This window comes from Bidens hawaiensis, unplaced genomic scaffold (assembly GCF_021521415.1).
Source record: "Bidens hawaiensis isolate Kalapana, Puna unplaced genomic scaffold, B.hawaiensis_p1.1 tig00012643_1, whole genome shotgun sequence".
NCBI lineage: Eukaryota > Viridiplantae > Streptophyta > Magnoliopsida > Asterales > Asteraceae > Bidens > Bidens hawaiensis.
Genome location: NW_027492044.1, coordinates 390,721 through 412,470, shown reverse-complemented (window position 1 = coordinate 412,470; position 21,750 = coordinate 390,721). Strand labels below are relative to the sequence as shown.

The 21,750-nt window shown below is 34.8% G+C and overlaps 1 protein-coding gene and 1 long non-coding RNA gene across 2 annotated transcripts; one reads left to right on the top strand and one right to left on the bottom strand.

Annotated features, from left to right (window-relative positions):
• Positions 1-2,272: 2,272 nt before the first annotated feature.
• Positions 2,273-7,002, bottom strand: LOC143541721 (putative disease resistance protein At1g63350). Its single transcript, XM_077034465.1, has 4 exons — positions 4,083-7,002; positions 3,147-3,761; positions 2,332-3,045; positions 2,273-2,293 (listed from the first exon to the last, which is right to left on the bottom strand). Exons 1-4 carry the CDS (start codon positions 6,999-7,001, stop codon positions 2,273-2,275), a joined length of 4,269 nt encoding a protein of 1,422 aa, XP_076890580.1. The 5' UTR covers position 7,002.
• Positions 7,003-17,864: 10,862 nt separating this feature from the next.
• LOC143541711 (uncharacterized) lies at positions 17,865-18,527 on the top strand. Its single transcript, XR_013136799.1, has 3 exons — positions 17,865-17,961; positions 18,083-18,128; positions 18,512-18,527. It is a non-coding gene; the product is annotated as an uncharacterized LOC143541711 (long non-coding RNA).
• Positions 18,528-21,750: the final 3,223 nt, after the last annotated feature.

Below are 21,750 nucleotides of genomic sequence, written 5' to 3'. Positions count from 1 at the left end.
TACTATGTGTGTTATATATATGTATATATATATTACTATTTGTAGCCCCTACACCATTACACCCCAAAAACAAAAATCTACTCTTTGCTGATTGGGCGTCACATGGCGCAAAACGCCCCATTTTGTAGCCCCTCCACCTCACATAGCCTAAAGAACCTACTTTGAACCGTTGGAAAATTACGCATGTTTTAACGTGTTACCAATCTCACCTGGCCATCTTACCACCTATATGTTTACCACACAACGGGAACCTTGATGGGTAAATGAAGGCAAGATATTGATGCAGCAGTGGATATGAAATAACTTTTTGTATATCATAGCTTCTTCTTGGGTATTAAAATTACTTCCTTTCATACAAAATGGACGGGCCACGGGATTGTGTTTACAGGGTCATAAATACAGCACTTATACGTTTGAAAAATCTAAAACCAAATTTAAATTAAGCACATAAAATCAGTAAAAACACAAATGCGTGTTTGAATCTATATAAAGTTCCTTGGCGTTGGTGATCTAATAATAATTCTTCTAATTCCGTCAAATGCATACAAAATCCAGATTCGATTGCAAATATTCAGGGTTTAGAAGTCACAAAATGTGATTTAATTGAGACGGGATTGAGTTAAAACATCTTAGAAATGTAGAAAGTGCATGAATCTCAGCGACGAGAGAGCTTGACTTCTACTCCCCAAAACTAAAACCCTACAAAAAATAAATTAATTAATAAAAACTGAAAACTTGGCGTTCAGTTCACAGAAATCTTTATAAAGGAATTAGAATTTGAATTAGATTTGGATTGGAAATTGAATGAAATGTTTAGAAAATATATAATGTGTTCAGTTGAAAAACTTGTTTATGAAATTGGAATTCTCCTCGTCCTCTCAACTCATAACCCAATTCTACCCTAACCAACCAACCAACCCACCCAACCCCACCCCACAATAAAAATGGTTAAAAATAAATCACACCACAACCCCCGCCCCTACCACCCAGCCCACACCCCACCCCACCCCCTTTCGCTTCTCGCCAATGGAAAGACTTTCTTTTTTCTTTTAACCCAAATATATTTAAGGGGTGAGAGCGACGGAGGGGGGTAGGGTGAGTGGCGCCGGAATACCCAAGCATGACAAAAAAATTTTTTTTGCATAATTGACAAAAAGAAAAAAGTTTGTACAACTTTTTGGCAGGTAACCCACCTCACCCCTCCGGTTAAAAAAATGTTTCTTTGCTTAAAGGGGGATTTATGAATTTCACCTAACGTGGAATTTCATTAGAATTCATTTAAATTCCAATTCCATCGATTTTGTCAAGCCAGACACGTCATGTCGAGGGGTTTAAATTCTAATTCTTTTAAATTTCTTAGGAATTTTGTGAACGAACGAGCCCAAGAAAACTAGAACTTTAAGCGATAAGATAACAAACGTATATGGCAACATTTCAAATGCATTCTAATAATAGCCGAAGAAAACAACTTCTTACCTCTTGCTTTTTGTTAGTTATAAAGGAGTTGATATCTTCCCCAACACTAAAGAAGCCACCACTTGTCTCTACTGCTTTTAAGTTTGGAGCAATTGAACACCCTCGAGTGAAAATCATTATACTTTGGCATCTCTTGATTTCCAAGGTATCGAGTGATGGAAATGTAAAATCCTCCTTCCCTAAGCAAAATCCCTCGAGACTTGGAAGATATTTAAGTTCTAACAGCTTTAGACAAGGAAGTTTAATCTCACTGATCACTAAGGCATCATCACTATCTTCTTCTTCCTTGACAATTACCTTCATATATTTGAAGTCTATTATATGTAGCTCTTGGAGTTGCATGACACAACCAACCATGGAATATGTAAAAACATGTTCTAATCTATCGCATGACCTAATATACAGTCTTGTTAGGCTTGGGAACTCCAATCTTCTCCACTTATTGCTCTCCCATGTACACCTCAGTTCGGGCAGTCCTTCCAAGTGCATTTCTCTTAGCTTGGGAAATTTGACAACAGTTTGCGATTCATTGTTTCTCACTTCTTCCAATGCTACTTCGAATACCTCCTGTAAAAAGTGACAATACTTTGCATGAAGGGTTTCAAGCTTTTGCAGTTGTTGCAACTCATTAGATGGAATGATCTTTTTACGATCACTGCAACCGTCTTGATAAAAATAGCATTCAATCAAATTCTGAAATGACCAAGGTCTGCTTTCCAAAACAGATGTCTGCAAAGGGAAAAAAAGGAAACAAATTTGACACAATGAGAAGACAAGGCGTAAATAAACATAGGGTTTATAAGGAGCCATGAATGATCTCTTATTTAGATAATTAAAATAGAAAAACAAGCGTACCTGAGGCAACATGGGCTTCACGTGAAAGTTGAGGTCATGATCAAGATTATGTTTACCTAGCTCTGTGTGTATGTACTTTAGCCTGGGTGTTTTCGACTGGCCGGATGTGAACTTCATGATTGAAGGGCAGTTTTTTATCTTAACATAATCTAATGCTGGCCACTCAAAGTCAACATCTAACCCCAAGAAGAAACCTGAAAGGTTTGATAGACCCTCTAGTTCAATTGATTTCAGATGAGGAAAGACCACCTTCTTAGATGTTGTCGTTGCTTGCTCTCCATAGTCTTCCCTCACAATCACTTTCATTAACCAACACTTTTCTATGGTCAACATTTCGAGTTTCTTCAAGCTTTCAAGCGTGGATAACGTGAATATGTTTTCCAAGCTCCAACAACTCATAATCTTAAGTATCTTTAGGTTGGGGAGGTTATGAATAGTAATATTTCTTGATCTTGGAATTGACACAATATCATTATCGTCACTTCCTGGGTCAACGCTAGTGCTACTACACCCACTGATATTGTTGTTACTGATCTCTATAGTTTCAAATACCTCCTTCACCAAATCACACTGTTGTATACTCAACGATTGAAGCTTTTGCATTCGTCCTGCTGAATACGATGGAATAATACTTGACAAAGCATTACAATTAGATATACGAATCTCTCTAGCATATTCACATAATGACCAAGAAGGATCGCCTACTTGAGAAAGCTGTAGTAAATGAAAGATCAGTGTTAAATTATTATTTAATACACAGCTGATTATTTTAACAACAATGGGCAATAAATTTATAAGTGAGAGGACAACTGTACCTTAGATTGACCATGACTAGCATTAGTGTTAGCTTTTGAAAAACCGCCACCAATATGCTTGAGATTAGATAGACCAAGGAGATCAAGATGATGGATCATAGTGGTGGTTGTGTGGGCAGATATAGATGTTGTCATTTCTTCATCTTCGTCATCTCTGTGTGAAACAACTTCTTCCATATTATCACAGTAACGTATTCTGACTTCCTTGAGGTTGGAAAGAAAGTTCACCATGAAAGGTGAATACAAGTACTTAATTCTTTTGCAGAAGTACAAAGATACGGATGTAAGGTTTTGAAATGAGGACTGTGGTTGGTGTTTGTGAAAGTTAAAGAACTCATTCCAATTTCTGCACTTCCACACATGACTCAACGAACCCATATGCTCTAAATTTAATTGTTCAAGGTAGGGAAGTAATGGTAGTGGTTTTTGTTGAGCTCTAACCAATTGTCTATTACCTGGACTCCGCATCTCAAATAATACCTTTACCCTTTTACATCTATTAAGCTCAATCCGACGAAGGTGATGGATATTGTGTGTGGTCTGATATAACGGGGAACCAAGAATTGACATTTTATCATCGACTTTTGAAATCTCCTCCTTCGACACAGTATTACTCTGCATTGAAATATATACATTTCCAATCAAACATTGAAATATATACATTTTCAAATACCAAAAATGCATTTGCTTATTAAAACAGATTAAACACAGTGGATAATGAAACAATTTCACAATAATAATCCAAAAAAGTTATGATAGTTTGTCTACGTTTTCTTATATAAAATACTAAAACATATAGGTGATGAAAAGGTGCATGTTTTCTTACAAGAAATCCGGAGATAAAAACCAGAAATCATATGTTTAGCATAGTTTTAAATATACAATATTTATTAATAAACTGAACTTAGTTAAACATATAGAAATTGAAGCCCGTACCTTTTCTTCTTGGCTATTATTAACAAATTCATTATTTTTCTCATCATATTCTCCGCATTCCACAATTCTGATATCCTTAAGTGCTTTCATATCAAAATTGGCAGTGGCAGGTATGACTATATTTCTGAACCTCTCACAGCGCTCAATGCAAATGGATTCAACGGCATGAAATCCATGGATGAGGAGACCCGGGTAGGTATTTTCCACACCTTGTATTCTCCACATCTCTCTGAAGTTGTAACAGTTCCACACGTGAATGCTTTTTAAGTTGCTGCTAATTTGCTCAATTTTAAGCAAGTCCATGTTGAATAACACTTCAATGCCACATGCTTGAACCGAAAGCTTTTCTAAACGACTCAATAACTGCATTAGATTGCCTGGAAAAAGATTCACAAGACTACTACAGTCTTCCACTTGCATATTTCTCAACATTGAAATATAATTAACTACTTCCTCAGTATTGGTAATTTCACAAGACCATATCTCTTTCAAAGCAGGGCACGAACTAATTACGAGGCTCTCAAGTTTCGTCAAACCTTTTGCCACTGGAATTGTGAAAAGGCATGTCAAGTCTTGACTACCACAAACATGAAGGGTTTTTAAATTGCAAAAGGAATGTTGAAGAGGATGTGTTGAAATATCTTCAAGATGCTCCATATCACGCACGTGCAAATAAAGTACCTCTGTTTTTCTAAACAACTCGTTAATTTTGCATTCAAGAAGTTCCGAGTAGCTAGTCACTAGTTTCAATGTATTTTTGAATGAATTTAAGTCTCTATCGGAACCCCATTTCTGTGGTAAAAAACATCCCACAGATATCCCGAACCTTTCAAGTTTTTTAAATGACACATATTTTGGTTGGGCCTTATTCTCAAAGAATTCAACCTCTAATGCACGAAGGTTGATTGAACGCATATTTAGTTCGTCACAATTTGTATCTGTGAACCTAATAGTTTTCTTATCTGAAACTCTCATATAAAGCTCTTGAAGTTTTTGCATGCTTTGAAAGACACCATCATCAATACAAAGGTCAACACATCCTGTCAAGTCAAGTAACTTTAGTCTTTTCAACTTCCCAAGTTTAGATGGCAGTTTGTGAATGCCACAGTAAGCAATGCTAAGTACTTCCAAGTTAATAAGATCTCCAAGAAAAGAGATATCGTTATCCAGAAACTTGCATGAACGAAGAATTAGTGCTCGAAGGTTGGTCGAGTATGTTGGTAGCAATGGTAGATGCATACTTGTGTAGGCCACAACCTCAAGTTTCTCCATCCTAGCATAAAAATCTACAGGAAACTTGAGTAGCTTATGCCCACCCATTAGTCTCAAAAGTGCAAGATTCCGGTAATTAAAATTTACAGGAAACTCCAGCATGTCTCCACACTTTAGTAGAATTCTCTCATACGACTCATCTTCTTTAAACTGCTCTGAAACATTATTATCATGGTTCACAATTGAAGCTTGCTTGACTTTTGAAAAATTGCTTAAAACAAATTCATGCACGAGATCATGCATTTTGACACATCCTTCACGGTCACTTTTAATCAACAAGTTTGAACGTATGAGTTTGTTAACACAGGTGATTCCTCGGCTTCTTGCTGTTTCTATTGTAGGCACCTTCGTATAAAAATTCAATCCCCATCCATACAATACCAATTCCTCTATGACGATATTATAGTCCTCGGGGTACAAGCCACTAAGGAGAAAGATTTCTTTAACATCATCATCATTGAGGTTCTGGTAGCTAAGCTCAAAAATGTTAATAAGGACATGAATTTTGTTGTTCCGTAAACGAAAAAGTGCATCTTTCCATTCATCCTTTTCCTTGTTTTCTCTAAGAGTAGAGGCAATTGTATTTATGGCAATAGACAAACCGCCACACTTCTTTACGATATCCTCTCCTATTTGGTGGAGGTCTGGTTCATCTACAGCTAGTCCTGCAATTTCCCAGAATAGCTTTTTTGCTTCTGGTTCTTCTAAAACAACCAATTTGAAAATAGCACTAGCTTCAACTCCCATCTGGGTACAAACAGTTTCTTCTCTTGTTGTGAGTAACAATTTGAAGCCATTTGACAAAGGATTCGTTAGTCCGATATCTTTGACGTTTATCGTTTCCCAAACATCATCTAATATTACCAAAAATTTCTTTTTACCGTGTTCTGACATCCCCTCAAATCTCTTCTTAAGTCGCTCAGCCCTTGCATCTTTACTTTTTTCCATAAGATTCTCGCCAGTGTACTCTGCAATAATTTGTTGAATACCATCTAGGTTTGGATTTTTCCCAACATCCACTTTCACAATCCAATCAAACATGTTATTATAATTAGCAGCCCTCTTCAGTTGTTCCATCATTGTGGTCTTTCCAACACCAGCCATTCCACAAATAGCCATCTTTCCCGTCTTATTGTTTGATTCAAGGGATTTTAATGCATCACTGAATATCAAATCCCTGGACTTGATTCTGTTTATGTTTTGGTTTTGGTAATCATCGAGAACTGTCAATGAACTTGGAGAAGTAACCATGGCAAGAGGTATTTTTACATCCTCCCATACCATCTCAGCCTTTTCATTCATGAGACCGTCTATAACCTTGATAATATCATCGGATTGTTTTCCCATTTTATATCTCATCTTTAAGTTAAAGCATCCAACTCCGCCAGTTGGAATTCTCTCCGATCTTTCTTTAATTTTTTCAACTTCTGCCAACCAAACTGGAACTTGATGAGGCACCGCAACACCCTTTGCTATACATGATGCCTGCTTATCATGCATATCATGAGCTATACAATCCAACTTTGTCACTTTTGCACGCAAGTTTCTAACATAGTTTAAGGAGGAAACCAAGAAGCCCAAGTGTCTATTAACAGGGACAAGCAAAGATTGTACGATCGGAGTTATAATTGGTGTTACAAAGTCCATTTTTCAATGTAAGGCCCCGAACCCGGTGACCCTACTTTAGCGTCGGATTTACTCATAAACACAGTTCTTCAAATCAGAGTTTATTAAAACTTTTCGCGGAATATAAAACATCAATCATTTGTTACAATACATTAAATCTTTTCTTTGATACCATAACACAAAACTTTATATTTAAAACATCTTTACTTCTTTCTTCAGATGCCAGTCGTTCAATCCATGCCGTGTGTCATCCTCATGCTAACTCTATAATTAGCTCACCTGCGTGCATACTAAAAGTCAGCTACGCTGAGTGAGTTCTAGTTAATCGAACGCCATACAATACATACACATACATACATATCCATACTTCACTAGTTACCCTTCTGTTCTACATACATACTTGCTACCATACATACATACATATCTACAATCACTAACCTCAGTCTACAGAGAGTACGTTCATAGTTTACCGTCTATACCTGTACTCAAGGTCGTGAACACGTACAAGGTTCGCAGTCCTTACCTATGTTCACCATTTATGGTACGTACAAGGATCGCGGTCCTTCCCTATACCATAGTACATCCACAACACGTACAAGGTTCGCAGTCCTTCCCTATGTTGCAACCTAATCATAGCACGTACGAGGTTCGCAGTCCTCCCCTATGCTACAAAATCAGCACGTATAAGGTTCACAGTCCTTTCCTATGCTGAAATACATCCACAACACGTACAAGGTTCGCAGTCCTTCCCTATGTTGCAACCTAATTCATAGCACGTACGAGGTTCGCAGTCCTCCCCTATGCTACAAATACAGCACGTATAAGGTTCACAGTCCTTTCCTATGCTGACGCCTATCTACATTACGTATAAGGTTCGCAGTCCTTATCTACGTTTACATATATCATCTACTTCACGTATAAGGCTCGCAGTCCTTAACTACGCCATTACCAGCCGAGTCTATGTCCGACAGAAGCTAGAGGGATTTGCCATCCTAACTTACTATGTCGAACGTAGAACTCACATGCCATTCGTGTACCTATATGCACATACTTACATTATAACATAAGAACACTCTAGGCATTCTTTACCTCATTCATTTAAAAACCATACCCCTTGTCGTTACGTGCAATATCCGAAGATCGTTCACGCCCCGACAAGTATTCATTTGAAATATTCATACATCTTCGATATATAATATTCGTACCTTTATTTTTAACCTGACAGTACGCGCAATATCCGAAGATCGTTCGCGTACCGACAAACAATCATTCATATCTATCACACATATCACATATGACATACACTTATCACTTAGGATAAATGTATTAACAACACATCGAGTATGCACACAGCCCCGAAAACATAACAAGGAATGGGGCTAGAAACTCACCTGAACACGGTTACGTTCACCGTTAATCGTAATCCCTTTCTTCAGCTGTGCACGGCTGACTGTATAACAAGTACACGTATCAAACAACTATCACTACTCATATCATCTTTCCAGTCTTAACTACTACTCACAACGAACGGGGTCCGGGGGCAGCGCCCCTGGCAGCGGGGTCTAGGGGCGGCAGCCCCTAGCAGGGTCCAAGGGGCAGAGCCCCTGGCTGGGGTCGAGCTGCCAGGTCAGCTTGGAAAAATTTTATTTCCATTAACTGTCTTAACACATTTTCCATTAGGTTTTTAATTTATTTTCTAAGCGAACTTAACTTTAGGCGAAGTTAAACCTTAAGCGAACTTAGCTTTAGGCGAAGTTAAACCTTAGGCGAACTTAGCTTTAGGCGAAGTTAAACCTTAGGCGAACTTAGCTTTAGGCGAAGTTAAACCATAGGCGAACTTAGCTTTAGGCAAAGTTAAACCTTAGGCGAACTTAGCTTTAGGCGAAGTTAAACCTTAGGCGAACTTAGCTTTATGCGAAGTTCATCAGGCGAACTTAGCTTGCAGGCGAAGTTCATCAGGCGAACTTATCTTGCAGGCGAAGTTGTCGTCTGCAGGTTCTGTTCGCTCTTAAATCCTTCGTTCCTTAACCAAATAACTCGATTTAGGTACCCATGGAATCGTCTGACCAGCGCCTACAAACCCCAACTATCAAATCGACCTAACATCGATGTTTAGAGGGTGCGATTTAGGCATATAGGTTACGGGTCCTTTTTATCAATCGATTAACCCATCAAATCATAACCATTTTCAGTAAGTTTAGCTTTGTTGGATTCATTTTTACCATACAAACTCAGATCTATCATTTCTCAAATCAAACCGAACCTATACGAACGATTTCTAACCATAAACGTACCTTGAACGAGTCGAACTTACGAACACGAGCTGGTCTTGTTGCTTTGGTTCGTCACGACGATCTAGCACCAACTAACGTTTACTCTCTCTCGGATCCTGCTCGTTTATGGTGTGTGTGTTTTGAATGTGTAGAGATTAAAATGGAAAGAGATGAGGTTTAGGGTTTTATGGTGATTTAGGGGATATTTATATCCCTTAAAGCCCATGGACCTAAGGCTCATTCTCATTTAACCCATCTCAATTAATCTAACACTAGCCCGACTCATACCAACTCCTACTCTATTATTTATTTCCTGACAACCCGAGTAAACTTTCCCTCTATTAGTAAGTAATATAATTAATATCACTTTGAAATTTCGGGATGTTACATTCAAACTGGGATCCGTGTCTGCAGTTTAATACAAATAGTTAATAACTCTATCTACAACTTAAATTTTTGCAAAATTATATTGCACTAAGTTGAAAGCATAGACAGATATTGGCATATTTTGAACTGTATTATGGTATAACTAATAACGTTTGTGGTAAAATTTAGGATTTAATAAAGTACATAAACAACAGTTACTAAGGTCATGAGATTAAAACCTTTTAGCATATATATACAAATTAATATATTAAACTCCTATATGTGTATGATTGATGGATAAAACCAAACTTAAAAGCATGATATTACTTACCTTCAAATATTGAGAAATCAAAAGCCAACGTAGAGACGTGAGAAACCGGGATCACTCAAGAGAGAAATCGAAAGCCAAAGCAGGGAGAGAATGAGAGTTCAGTGAGAGAAAGCCAAAGTAGAGGAACATTGACGTGGATAAAACAGGAGGGGTGCCACCTAAAAGCAAATATTACTTCTTTTGCACATGGGTGAAGGGTCTACCAACCGTTAAAAGGAAACCAATAATTCATAAATTCTGGTCCTTAGTAAAACACTTTGCAGATGGCCCTAGCTTATCCTAAAAGTGTTTCTATCATTAATAGTTCTACGATTGGTAAAGTATTATATTTTTACTTTGACATAGAATTTGACCTGCTAAATCTATTTGTTCTAGAGATATGTTTTATGCTACTGTTTTTAAGTAAACCAGTTTTGGCTGATTATACCATGTTTGGTTTCTTGTGAGTATAAACTCACGAAATTTGATTTTGAAGCATATAGTAGAACTATGTATGTTCGGTTGACGGTCTTATATTTCATAAGCATTTTCACGTGAAAGTCTTTTTCTTACCTCAACCAAAGTGATAGGACTACAAGTCTAACTAATTACCATTATATGACATTATGTGAAGTAAACCCATATAGTATCAAGCTAGAGAGTCAATCTACATGTGATGAGTTATGGAACGACCCAACAGAAATGATATATGTTTATACGGATACAAAGTTGTACAGAAATAGTTTGACTAATTCTAATCCAAGAAAACAAAGTGAGGTCTCAATGTAAAGGAAATCATAAGGGGGATTTGCCAAAATATTACCACTGTTAAATTAAGAGATGCGTTTTGTAACTAACACATGATATCAAAAAACAATTCCCAAGATCAAAAGACATACAAACTGTTCTGACCCGGCCCCGCAGTTATGTACATTTCTATTACTCCACCTCATATGAAAAAGAAAAAAAAGACTGAAATAAAAATTGGTAGAAGAAAATTAATGAAGGTATATTTCTAACTTCTTACCATCTTCATCGCTAACTTTTTTCCTTTTGACGCCAAAATGATGAGGCTGAGCTCGGTGTCACAGTCTTTAATAAAAAAAGTTTGAGCCGGCTTGAGTTGGGCCTAGCTCGGCTTAACTTGACTCGTTTACAACCCTAGTTAAATACCTTCTGTTCACTTTTGCCATGGGATGGACCTTTATATATGCACCAAGTATCGTGAACAACATAATGAGCACATGTTTAACAATACAACAATGCTTCCAAAAAAATATTTTATTCATAACATGAGTTTAAAAGAAATTAAACTTTATAACTTGAAGATTAAAAATAACAACAAAAATACAACGTATATAGGAATTTTAAGAAAAACTTGAATCCTAATAATGTAACATTATGTACCTGGTAAACATATTTGCAACATCTTTATACTCGCGCAAAATGTTAAATCATATACTATTGACTTTTTGAGTACCGTCTCCACATAGTAGATAGGATCATCATATTTTCATTTTTTTCAAGATTTAGGAAAACACAACAAAAAAAGAAGTAAACTACATTCTAAAATCACAAATAAACATGTTTGACTTTAAAAAGTCAAATTTTTTGTAATTTTTGTAAAAGATAACTAACTTCGGACTTTATAACAAAATCCACATCATTATCAACTATTGTACCATAAAAATACACAAGGAACAATAGCAAAATATTGACCTGTTCATAGTCGAACGGGTCGAATGTGTCGACTCTAAGGGCGTGTTCGTTTCAAGGAATTCTTGGGAATTCAAAGGAATTTGAATTAAAATCTCATGACATGACGTGTTCGTTTCGTTGGAATTGGAATCTTAATTCCATTGTGGTGTGTTCGGTTCAAATAATTGGAATTGGAATTCAAATCCTTCAAATTCCTTTAAATATAGGGATTTCAAATCCTTTCAAAATGTGGAGGAATTCAAGGAAATTCATTGGAATCTTATCTCGAGTTTTTTTTTTTTTTTTTTTTTTTAACGAAGATAACGAACAAAACATTTTAGTGTTTTTAATTTTTTTTTTTAATTTATATTTTGAGTTATGAATTTTTTATTAATATTTTGAGTTATGAATTTTTTATTAATATTTTGAATATTTTTTTGAGGGTTTTTTAATCTTAATAGAAAACCCATAAAAAACTCAAAAAAAATTATAAAAAAATCATAACGCAAAATATAAATAAAAAACAAAAAATTTTAAAAAGCTAAAATGTTTTCGCCGGTGTCATTGTAAAAAAAAAAACTTGATGTCTATTCAATTGTCAAACGAACACATTAAGAATGTATTTGGATTTCAATTCCCCCCAATTCCAATTCCTATTGGAATGTTCAAATTCCAAATCCAATTCCTTCAAATTTCAAATCCTATGCAAATTCCAGTTCCAATCTATTCCATTCCGTGAAACGAACGCGCCCTAAAATAATCAATGAGGCTCTGATCATTGATTTGTGAACTAAAAGTTTATCTCATCTTTCATCAACCTATTTTAAGTAATATGGATAACACAAACTGACGTGGCTTAGGTTTGTATGTTTTCTTTTTAGTTTAAAATTATTACTTGGTTGCATAGATCGACGCATTTTATATGAGCATTTGTTTTTGTCAAAAAGAAGTTTCAAAATATTAGCCAACAATATGTACTTTGAATGATCATTTTGTCAAGACAACATACATATGAGCTGCCCAGTTGGTTATGCCATAAGTGGTTTTTACTTCTGAAGAAACTAACTGATCCAGTTTCACCCGATCAAGAAAACAAAAGAATGTAGAACTAAAAAACTCACCAAAGAAACCTTAAATTGACATGTCATAGGAAAACGGTAAAGAAAAGTACAAAAACTCGACAAACTTGTGACCCTTTTTTGTGTATACTCTTAGTGTAGGTCTGGTTTTATATTTTACTCAAGTATTTGCTGAAATATATAAAAAAATAGTTAGATTTTGCGTCATTCTGATTACATTTATAAACAACAAAATATGTTATACCTTTTAAGCGTCGGATCATATCTATCTATGCTAATTAATAAATAAAGGTTTTATTTGCCACGTGTCCTCATCTTAGCCCCCCCCCCCTCTCTCTCAAAATCCCGCCTAAGTCTACTGCCTTTTACAATGGTTTATTGTTTCTTAATTAATAATAATTAATATTTACCAAAAGTATTATCATAAATATAAGAAACAATCACGGAAATGTTACTTTTATCAAAAGCTTTAATTTTTAATATCTTACCAATATCAATATTATATACTAATATATAATTTACGATTATAGTGACTAATTTTCATACATATATATATATATATATATATATATATATATATAGGGGTGAGATCTAGAGAGAACTATAGAGCTAGTAAAGAATTATTTTTAACTATTTTTAAAAAAATATTTTGTGATTTTTTTTCTTTCCTCCTAATAAGATGATATTGTTCCTAAAAAATAAAAAAAAATGGTCGATGTAATGCGTATGTGCATTAATGTGTATTATATATATTAAATAGTGTTTTATTGCATATAATACAGCACAAATACATTATCTAATACACACTATTGAATATAATGCAAATACAACACTAATAATTGTATGCAAAACACATTATTGCATATATGTAATACAACACTAATGCACTATATCGATTTTTGTATATAATATAACACTATTGCAAATATACAATACAAACAACTATATATATGTTATTCAACACTATTTCAAATATCAAAATGCACACTATTGCACATATGCATTACAAAAAAGAGTCGATATATTGCATATATGCATTACAACGTTAATTTTTTTTTTTTATATTTTTTTGTGGTGAAGAATAACAACATATAAGAAGTAAGAAAGAAAACAATTTTAAAAATATTTTTTTAATAAAATTAAAAATACTTTATTATTAGTTCTCTAGTTCTCTCCATGAAATGGAGTTTTCTCATGATCCTCTCCCTATATATATATATATATATATATGTTAGAACTAGGTTTTATCTATGTGTTATTTTATATTATTCGTTTATAATATTTATATATATTTTTTAGATTTTAATTTTATTTATTATAAGGAAGTTAATAATACGTAAGATTTCATGATGAAAGGGTTTCATATGTGAATGAAATGTTATAACTTAGTTTAAAAGCTATCGGGTTTGGTGAGACTCATGACCCGCTTATTTTTTTACTATTAAATTGTTTCTTAATTATAAATAATATATATTTTTTATAAATACGGATATTAGTTTTTAGTATATCCCTATTATATATGATTTTCATATTAAATATTTGGTGAGATTAATTTTTAAAATAATAAGATGTTGTAACTCGTTTAATGGCCATGTGGGTTTGGTGAGACCCATAACCGTGAATTCCGGTTAAATGATTGAGAAACCTCCATTTACAAATAAAACAATATAGAGATAATGCATGGAGCAACCAAAAAGCTTTTAAATGTTTCGTTTTTATATATTTAAGATTAAGATTACCATAATATATGCAGTTAATATATTACCATATATAAGATTATCATAATATTACATAATTACCCATAACGAGATATTTAGGGAATTGTGAATTTTTATGATTTCATTTTAAAATTTGATAGAATTCATGTCATTGAATATATAAGTAAATCAACGCATGTGGTTAGTTAACAGTGTTGTAAATAAAGCTTATGTCATTCTAATTATAAGTCTTTGTTACCTGTTTTTATGTCTTTAGGTTAAACTTGGTAAAAACATATATTGTTGGTTTTGTACTTGCTACTAACCTTATTATCTTATGTTGCTCAATCAAACAATTTTATACGTAGTTCGCTATTATATTAACCCATAAACTTTAATCGACTTTGTGTATTCCTCTATTCTACAGCATATCAAAAATCAATATTTCTTTGGTGAAAGAGCCATACTTGCACCAATAAACGATGTTGATCATGAAATCAATGATTGATTGTTACAACAAGATTTATATTCACCTAGCATCCTCAAGAGTAAAGTGTAGAGATAGTGCAAAATTACTAATCTAAGATACCTCAAGGTATCTTTCATCAACCTATTTTAAGTAATATGGATAACACAAACTGAGCTGGCTCAGGTTTGTATGTTTTATTTTTTAGTTTAAAATTATTACTTGGTTTCATAGATCGACGCCTTTTATATGAGCATTTGTTTTTATTTATTTTTATGGTGTTTCAAACTATTCCCAAACTACAAGGACTAGTTCTGTCAAATTCTAAAACATCAAATTAAACGCTTTTATACATCACCGTTTTTCTTCCGGCTACCCTACCGGAGCCGTTTTATATATCATCGAAATCGTTCCATTCATGATGATGCTTGTAATCGATGCTTCAAACCGAAAGCAATTAAGACACGTTATTATCATTGAAATCGTTCCGTTTATAGTTCCAGACGCGTTAGTTGATCTTCGCATCATACCACATTCTCAATTTCACTCTAATTTTGTCCAAGTCTCACCTTTGACGAACCGGAACTCCGCCAATCGTTTCACCATCAGTTCATGGCTACTTCTACTTCAGGTAATTGATGCATGTTTTTAATTCTAATTTGAGGATTCTAGTTCTAGGGCTCGTATATTAATTTGGGGATGAAAAAAAGTATGTGGTTATAAGAATTTAACCAGTAAGTGTGTGTGTGTGTGGGATTTCCTTGAATTGGCATTAACTTCAGTAGTAGCTCAGTTGGCCCAAGTTTGAGTCTTTCCCAAACCCTTTATATATGTATACATTGTTTGTTCTTTTATTAAAACAATTACATTCATTGACATTTGCTTAGAATATGAAGGTGCTATCTGTTAGCTCCCATGGTAGCCACTTGGATCCTATTAAATCGCATGAGGATTCTCCTGTTGGTAACTACTTGAAGGAAAAAACTCCCATTAGACGTTCACGCGAAGTAGGAAAATTGTCTTCACCACCAACGCCACCTGGACAAGTTACTCCGGTCAGCAATCCAATGGAAGGTGGCGTGACTCCTATTTTCACATCTAATCTGCATGATGTGAATAATTCAACCTCTATGTACATGTCATTCTTGTAAGCCTTTTACTTCTCATACATATTCATCTTTTCATATAAACATGTATATTTTTCGGTTTATTAATACGTGTGAATGTAGAACTGGAATGCCACCTCCTAGGACCCAGTTGGAACTCCTATATGGAATATTCCTACCCCACCTCATTGTCAACAGTTTGCTTCTTCACCAGTTGCTCCGTTTAGTGCTCATGTTCCTGCATTGCCTATAACAAAGTCGGTCCAACTAACCACAGTTAAAGAATCAAGTGCTCCAAGTTTACCTGTGATTCATGTGGGCCCTAGTGCTGGTCCAGACATTCATCCGATGGTGTCATGTGGTCAGCCTACAAGTGATCCAAAAGGCAACAACAGGAAAAAGGTTGGTCAAAACATAGAGAAGGTCGTAACACAAGAAGAAATTATGAGCAAAGTTGAGGAGTCAAAGGTACACATGGCTGACGCAGCGGTGCATGCCGCTGCTGCTGCAGACATTCATCCGATGGTGTCATGTGGTCAGCCTACAAGTGATCCAAAAGGCAACAATAGGAAAAAGGTTGGTCAAAACATAGAGAAGGTTGTAACACAAGAAGAAATTATGAGCAAAGTTGAGGAGTCAAAGGTACACATGGCTGACACAGCGGTGCATGCTGCTGCTGCTGCAGACATTCATCCGAAGGTGTCATGTGGTCAGCCTACAAGTGATCCAAAAGGCAACAATAGGAAAAAGGTTGGTCAAAACATAGAGAAGGTTGTAACACAAGAAGAAATTATGAGCAAAGTTGAGGAGTCAAAGGTACACATGGCTGACGCAGTGGTGCATGCTGCTGCAGCTGAGCGCTGCGAATACGCATGGAGTCAACTTGAAATTCAAAAGAGTTTGGTTTCAGATGATGAAGCAAGGTTATCATCGTCAGCTGTATTAGTTGCAAATAATGAAACCGTTCCGGTGATTTCTGAATCAGAGTTTGGAACGGGGAAAGATGACATCTTCAAAGAGGGTTTCCTTGTTTTAAGACTTCTGTGTGGAACGAAACTCCATGTAAACATGTGTTGCACTTCGTCGTTTCAGAGACTTGGTCTGTGTTTATGAATGTTGTTATTAAGTTTCACACGAGAATTGAACAAGTTAAAGAGATAGCCTTCCCTCCTGTTCCATCAAAATCAACTTTTATGGCCCATTTGGGACACATTGACAACTCCATTCAGATACTCCTAACTCATGGAAGGCACAAAATATCATACAACCTATGGTCCCTACTCCGAGATAAGTGGATCCCCATGTTCACAACCCCCGCAATCGCATCAATATCCTTGCACTCATGGATCCCCATTACGTTACAAATATAAACCGTTTGCTATGGTTGGCACAACAAAACTATATGAGATTGCGATCGTCAATTGTTAGGATGACCTACTACATTAATTGGTTTACGGGTGAAAAAGGGGCAATCTTCACTGAGACCCTTGTCTCTCCCACTATAGAAGTTTGTTAATGTTATATTGTTTTCTTAATTCCCATCACATTCATACTTGTCAGTTTGTGATGCCCCAAATAAAAAGTTTTTGTTTCTAGAATTTAAGTACCAGGTAATTTATAACACCATTGATCCAATATATATGCATGTGCACAATAAAATCATGTATCCCCACCACTTTACCCTTTTTACAATTCATTGACGGCAACTTAGTGGTCTTAATTTGAGCATTTCTTTATCTTCCGATTAAATTTAAACTCACTACTCACCAATTAACACACATTTAATCCTTTATGTTGATTAAAATTTACAAAATCGATACAAACCTACTTTATTAACAAATATTTCACAAAACACGATGTATCCATTGCCCACGCGGGATTAACAAAGTGGTAAACACTTTGCGCGTGGAGTTTCCAAATATCTCAAAATCCCAGTTGGGAAGTAAAGTTCGTGAGATATCCGTTTTTGCAGACAACCGATGGCAGGTTTGTAATTGTTTATATTTTTTATTTTATTTAGCCTTTTGATTCACTTTCTGTCATGTAATTTTATTAGCAAAAGCCTGGGATTTGAAAGACTGTCTAAACGTTATGGTTTATTTTGCAGGTCAAGAAAGATATACTAGAAAAGTTAGGCTTATCTACATCTCCAGGTACTAATTCAAACAACTTTGCTTTCTATATCCGGCTAAACGGGTCAAGATTTGATTTTGTATGTTAAATTAAAATTTTAAAAGTTCTATGCCATAAACGATACTTTTTTAAATGACTTTCATATGTGTGTGCATGGGTTGGCTTCGGGCTTAAACTGGTTTTTCAAAACCGTTCGATTTCGTGTGTTTTTTTTTTGTGGTTTTTGATCAAAAAGTGGTCCGAGTTAATGAATTTGGGTCTTAAATAGCAAAACTGAAAAAATCTGTTTTTTTAAAAACTCTTATTTTACTTTCATGCACACTTCCTAGAGTCAACCATTTCTTTAAAACATTTTATTTAATTTCATCATTCATATGTTCTGTATTTTTTAATTTCAATACAGAGAAAACAATAAGACGGGCGAAATCTATAGCCGTGTTCTTCTCAAAACGATGTCTATCGCCTGCCGACAAAACAACGAACCCCAACCAAGTCTCTCCGCAACCGATGGAAAAAGGTTCTGCAGCTGTTGAAATGCAGACAGATGAACTGATAGAGTCTAGAATCTGGACTGAAACAAACGATTCAATTACTGAAACATAATAACCCGATTCGAGATGGGAGGCCTCTGATGACCCAATTCGAGATGGGAAGTCTCCTATACAAGGTTAAGAAAACTCAATACTTAGATAATAATAAACATTGACATTTTTAAAGATGTGATACTGGGTCTATTTATTCTAAATGAGTGTTGTAACTTCTCCATTACTTTAGCAATTGACTCCTCAAACTAAGTCTTTGACTTCGGCTCTCCTTTGAATACTCTTTAAATTAAATGATAGGCGGGAAACTGAATATGTTCTTTAATTGACTTGACCCGTCTGGCATTATGGGTATTAACCCGAACCAGGTTTCTATCATGAACACATCCAATAAACAGTAGTTAGTTTCTTCATGTATGTTGTGTTTAGGTTTATGTTGGTGGATTATAATAAGGATTATGGCATATTGGATGCCTTCATATAACCATGATTTTTTTGTCAACTCATGTAAAAACAATAGTTTCATGGCTTATATGCATTTTGTATTTGTGGGCATATCTATACTTTTTATCTATACTTTTGATGTCATCTTATGCATTAGTTTGAAATTAGTAGGGGTGTGAAAAGTTGGTTTGGTTATGAGGGCTTAACCAAAACCATAATCGAGTTGTTACAATTTGTTTTATAGACAATTGTGTCATAAATTTAAGTATTTGAAGCTAAAAATGGAGGTATAAAGCTCATAAAAGCATAAACATACAAGATTCGGTTTCATTTAAAGTTTATTGACAAAGACACGTTAATCATAGTATAGTCTTTTTCAATGCAATAAAGTTACATAGTATCTTTTTTCTTTCATAAAGAGGTATTTCCAATAGTTTGCCTTGGTATTGTGTTCATACCGTTGTATTGAATAATCAGACGGTTACTTTATGTTCATATATGCATACAACTTTGGTTGCTGAATGGACCATTCGATTGCTCTGTATGGAATAGCAAGTTTTGATCCTTCCGAACCGAATGGTTGGTTAATCAGATTCACTTAACCATAATTGTCAATTTTATTCAGTTATAGTTAATTTTGGTTAATGGTTCGGTTTTAAGTTATGGTTTTGATTTTTGCTCACAACTAAATTACTGGCTGAGAACCAAAAACAAAAAAAATAAAAAAACTTAATATTGGTTATAATTTTAATGTCACATTTTATTAATTTTTCAGGAACTTTAATGTGATAAATGTTTTGCAAGTTTGTATTGAGTGTAGAGTTATTTGGATTTCCATAACTTCAAATATAAAAGAATATTTGATGCATACTTGATTGTTTTTATCATTTATTTTACTATTATAGTAACTATTATAGACACCACCAACGGAAAAACCGACACATTTGCACGACTTGAACACGCCCATGTAATATCATGAGCACCAACCTCGTACACCATACCCCTCTCTTCATCTCTCTCTTGAATACTCGCCGAGCCTGAAAAAAACAACAAAGAGTCGGATAATAATTCAATGCAACTGCTCGGGTTTGACTTGTTGACCCGTACTACTAGAAGAGATGGTACACTTACAATTATAGCCGGTCCATCCCAATCCGATGCTTTGATCTTCCAAGTTATATGTAACTAACTTATCCGTCATTACAATATCTGCACACAAAACTTATCCGTCATTACAAAAATATTTGCCCCATGCGAGAACATTTGTGACATGAATGTAAACACACATTGCAAACTCCATACATTACAATTTACAGGCACGCGGTCGTATACATAAAAATCACCACGGTATCTGTACATGATACCATTTATGTCTATAATAATATGAGTATGTTTTGGTTATGCTACATAATACAATACATACTCATTGATGCAGGTTCAAGTTGACCACAGGGGTTACATTCCCCATTGGATACACATTCGCTTATATTTGTTATGAGTAGTGGTGTCTCGAGTTACTTGAGTCAACACGACAAAATTCAAGTTTGTGTCTGCTTGTTATTTTAGTTATTTACATCTCATTATTTATTCATAAAGTTCAATAAACTGTTTGTGTTAGCATCAACCCTTTATGACATGCACCTGGGTCATTTTGGTTGAAATTGTTAAAACTGCATTGAAAAGCATTTTGGCCATAACTGCTTTGTCAAAATTGTCAAAAGCAATTTGGTCAAAACTGCCAAAAAATAAGTCTATATACTATAAAAGACATTTCAAAGTATCACTGACAGAAGTCAAACAAAATATAAAACCTCTGTCTTTTTTTTGTTCATGCACATGATTTGGTAAATTATTACCAGTATATTAGTTTTTATTTAAATATTAATGACATGAAACTATACAAGTTCCCATAAGAAGTTCTTTGTGTTGGCTAGTACTCGTTGTAAATCATCATTTAGAGCTAATTAGTAGCTATTCGTATGAGAAAAAAAAAATAATGTAAAATGGGGAAAGCAAAAGAAGAAGAATTAGCCGAAATGGTAACGAGCCAAATAGGTCAACCAAGCTGAAACTGGTTCAAAGGGTGTCTTTTAATGGTAGCACTCAGTTACAAAACACTAAATTCAACATCATCACATAAAATGCAATTAATATCAAAGTAGAATGAATAAGAGACCAAGGTTATGGTGAAAAAATGGCATACCTCTTCACTGTCGATTTTTCCTTCAGCATCATATAATGATTCTGGAATCCTTCATTCCTTATATGATACATCAATCCGTTTTAATAGATATCTTATTTCCGATTTGTAGTAACTAATATATGGATTGGCCTGTTCAAGCTCCTTGTCCGGTCTTATTACTGTTTTTGGAGGGCCCGAATAAGAACGAAGAAGGGCTTATTTCAAGTTAACTTTTTTAACTACATGTCTTAAACGTGCTAATTTTTTTTAGATTCATCTGTTTCCTTTCTCATTCTCTTATTTTGTTTGGTCTCTACTGATTCATGAACTTTGTTTTTGGTTTTTTCTCGAGGCCTTAATCGCCTAGGACTCGTAGTAATCATCTGATGGATGTGATGAATTCCTGCTGCAACTCCGACGATGGATTCCGACCTAATTGAAGTTTGAAAAACACAATTAAGAGAGAGGCGACGA

Excerpts from the sequence above, each read along its gene's own strand:
- LOC143541721 (XM_077034465.1), bottom strand. The coding sequence starts at position 7,001 with ATGGACTTTGTAACACCAATTATAACTCCGATCGTACAATCTTTGCTT. Across the intron at positions 3,762-4,082 it reads ATAATAGCCAAGAAGAAAAG|AGTAATACTGTGTCGAAGGA; the intron begins GTACGGGCTTCA and ends ATTTCAATGCAG. Across the intron at positions 2,294-2,331 it reads TGAAGCCCATGTTGCCTCAG|ATCATTCATGGCTCCTTATA; the intron begins GTACGCTTGTTT and ends TCTAAATAAGAG.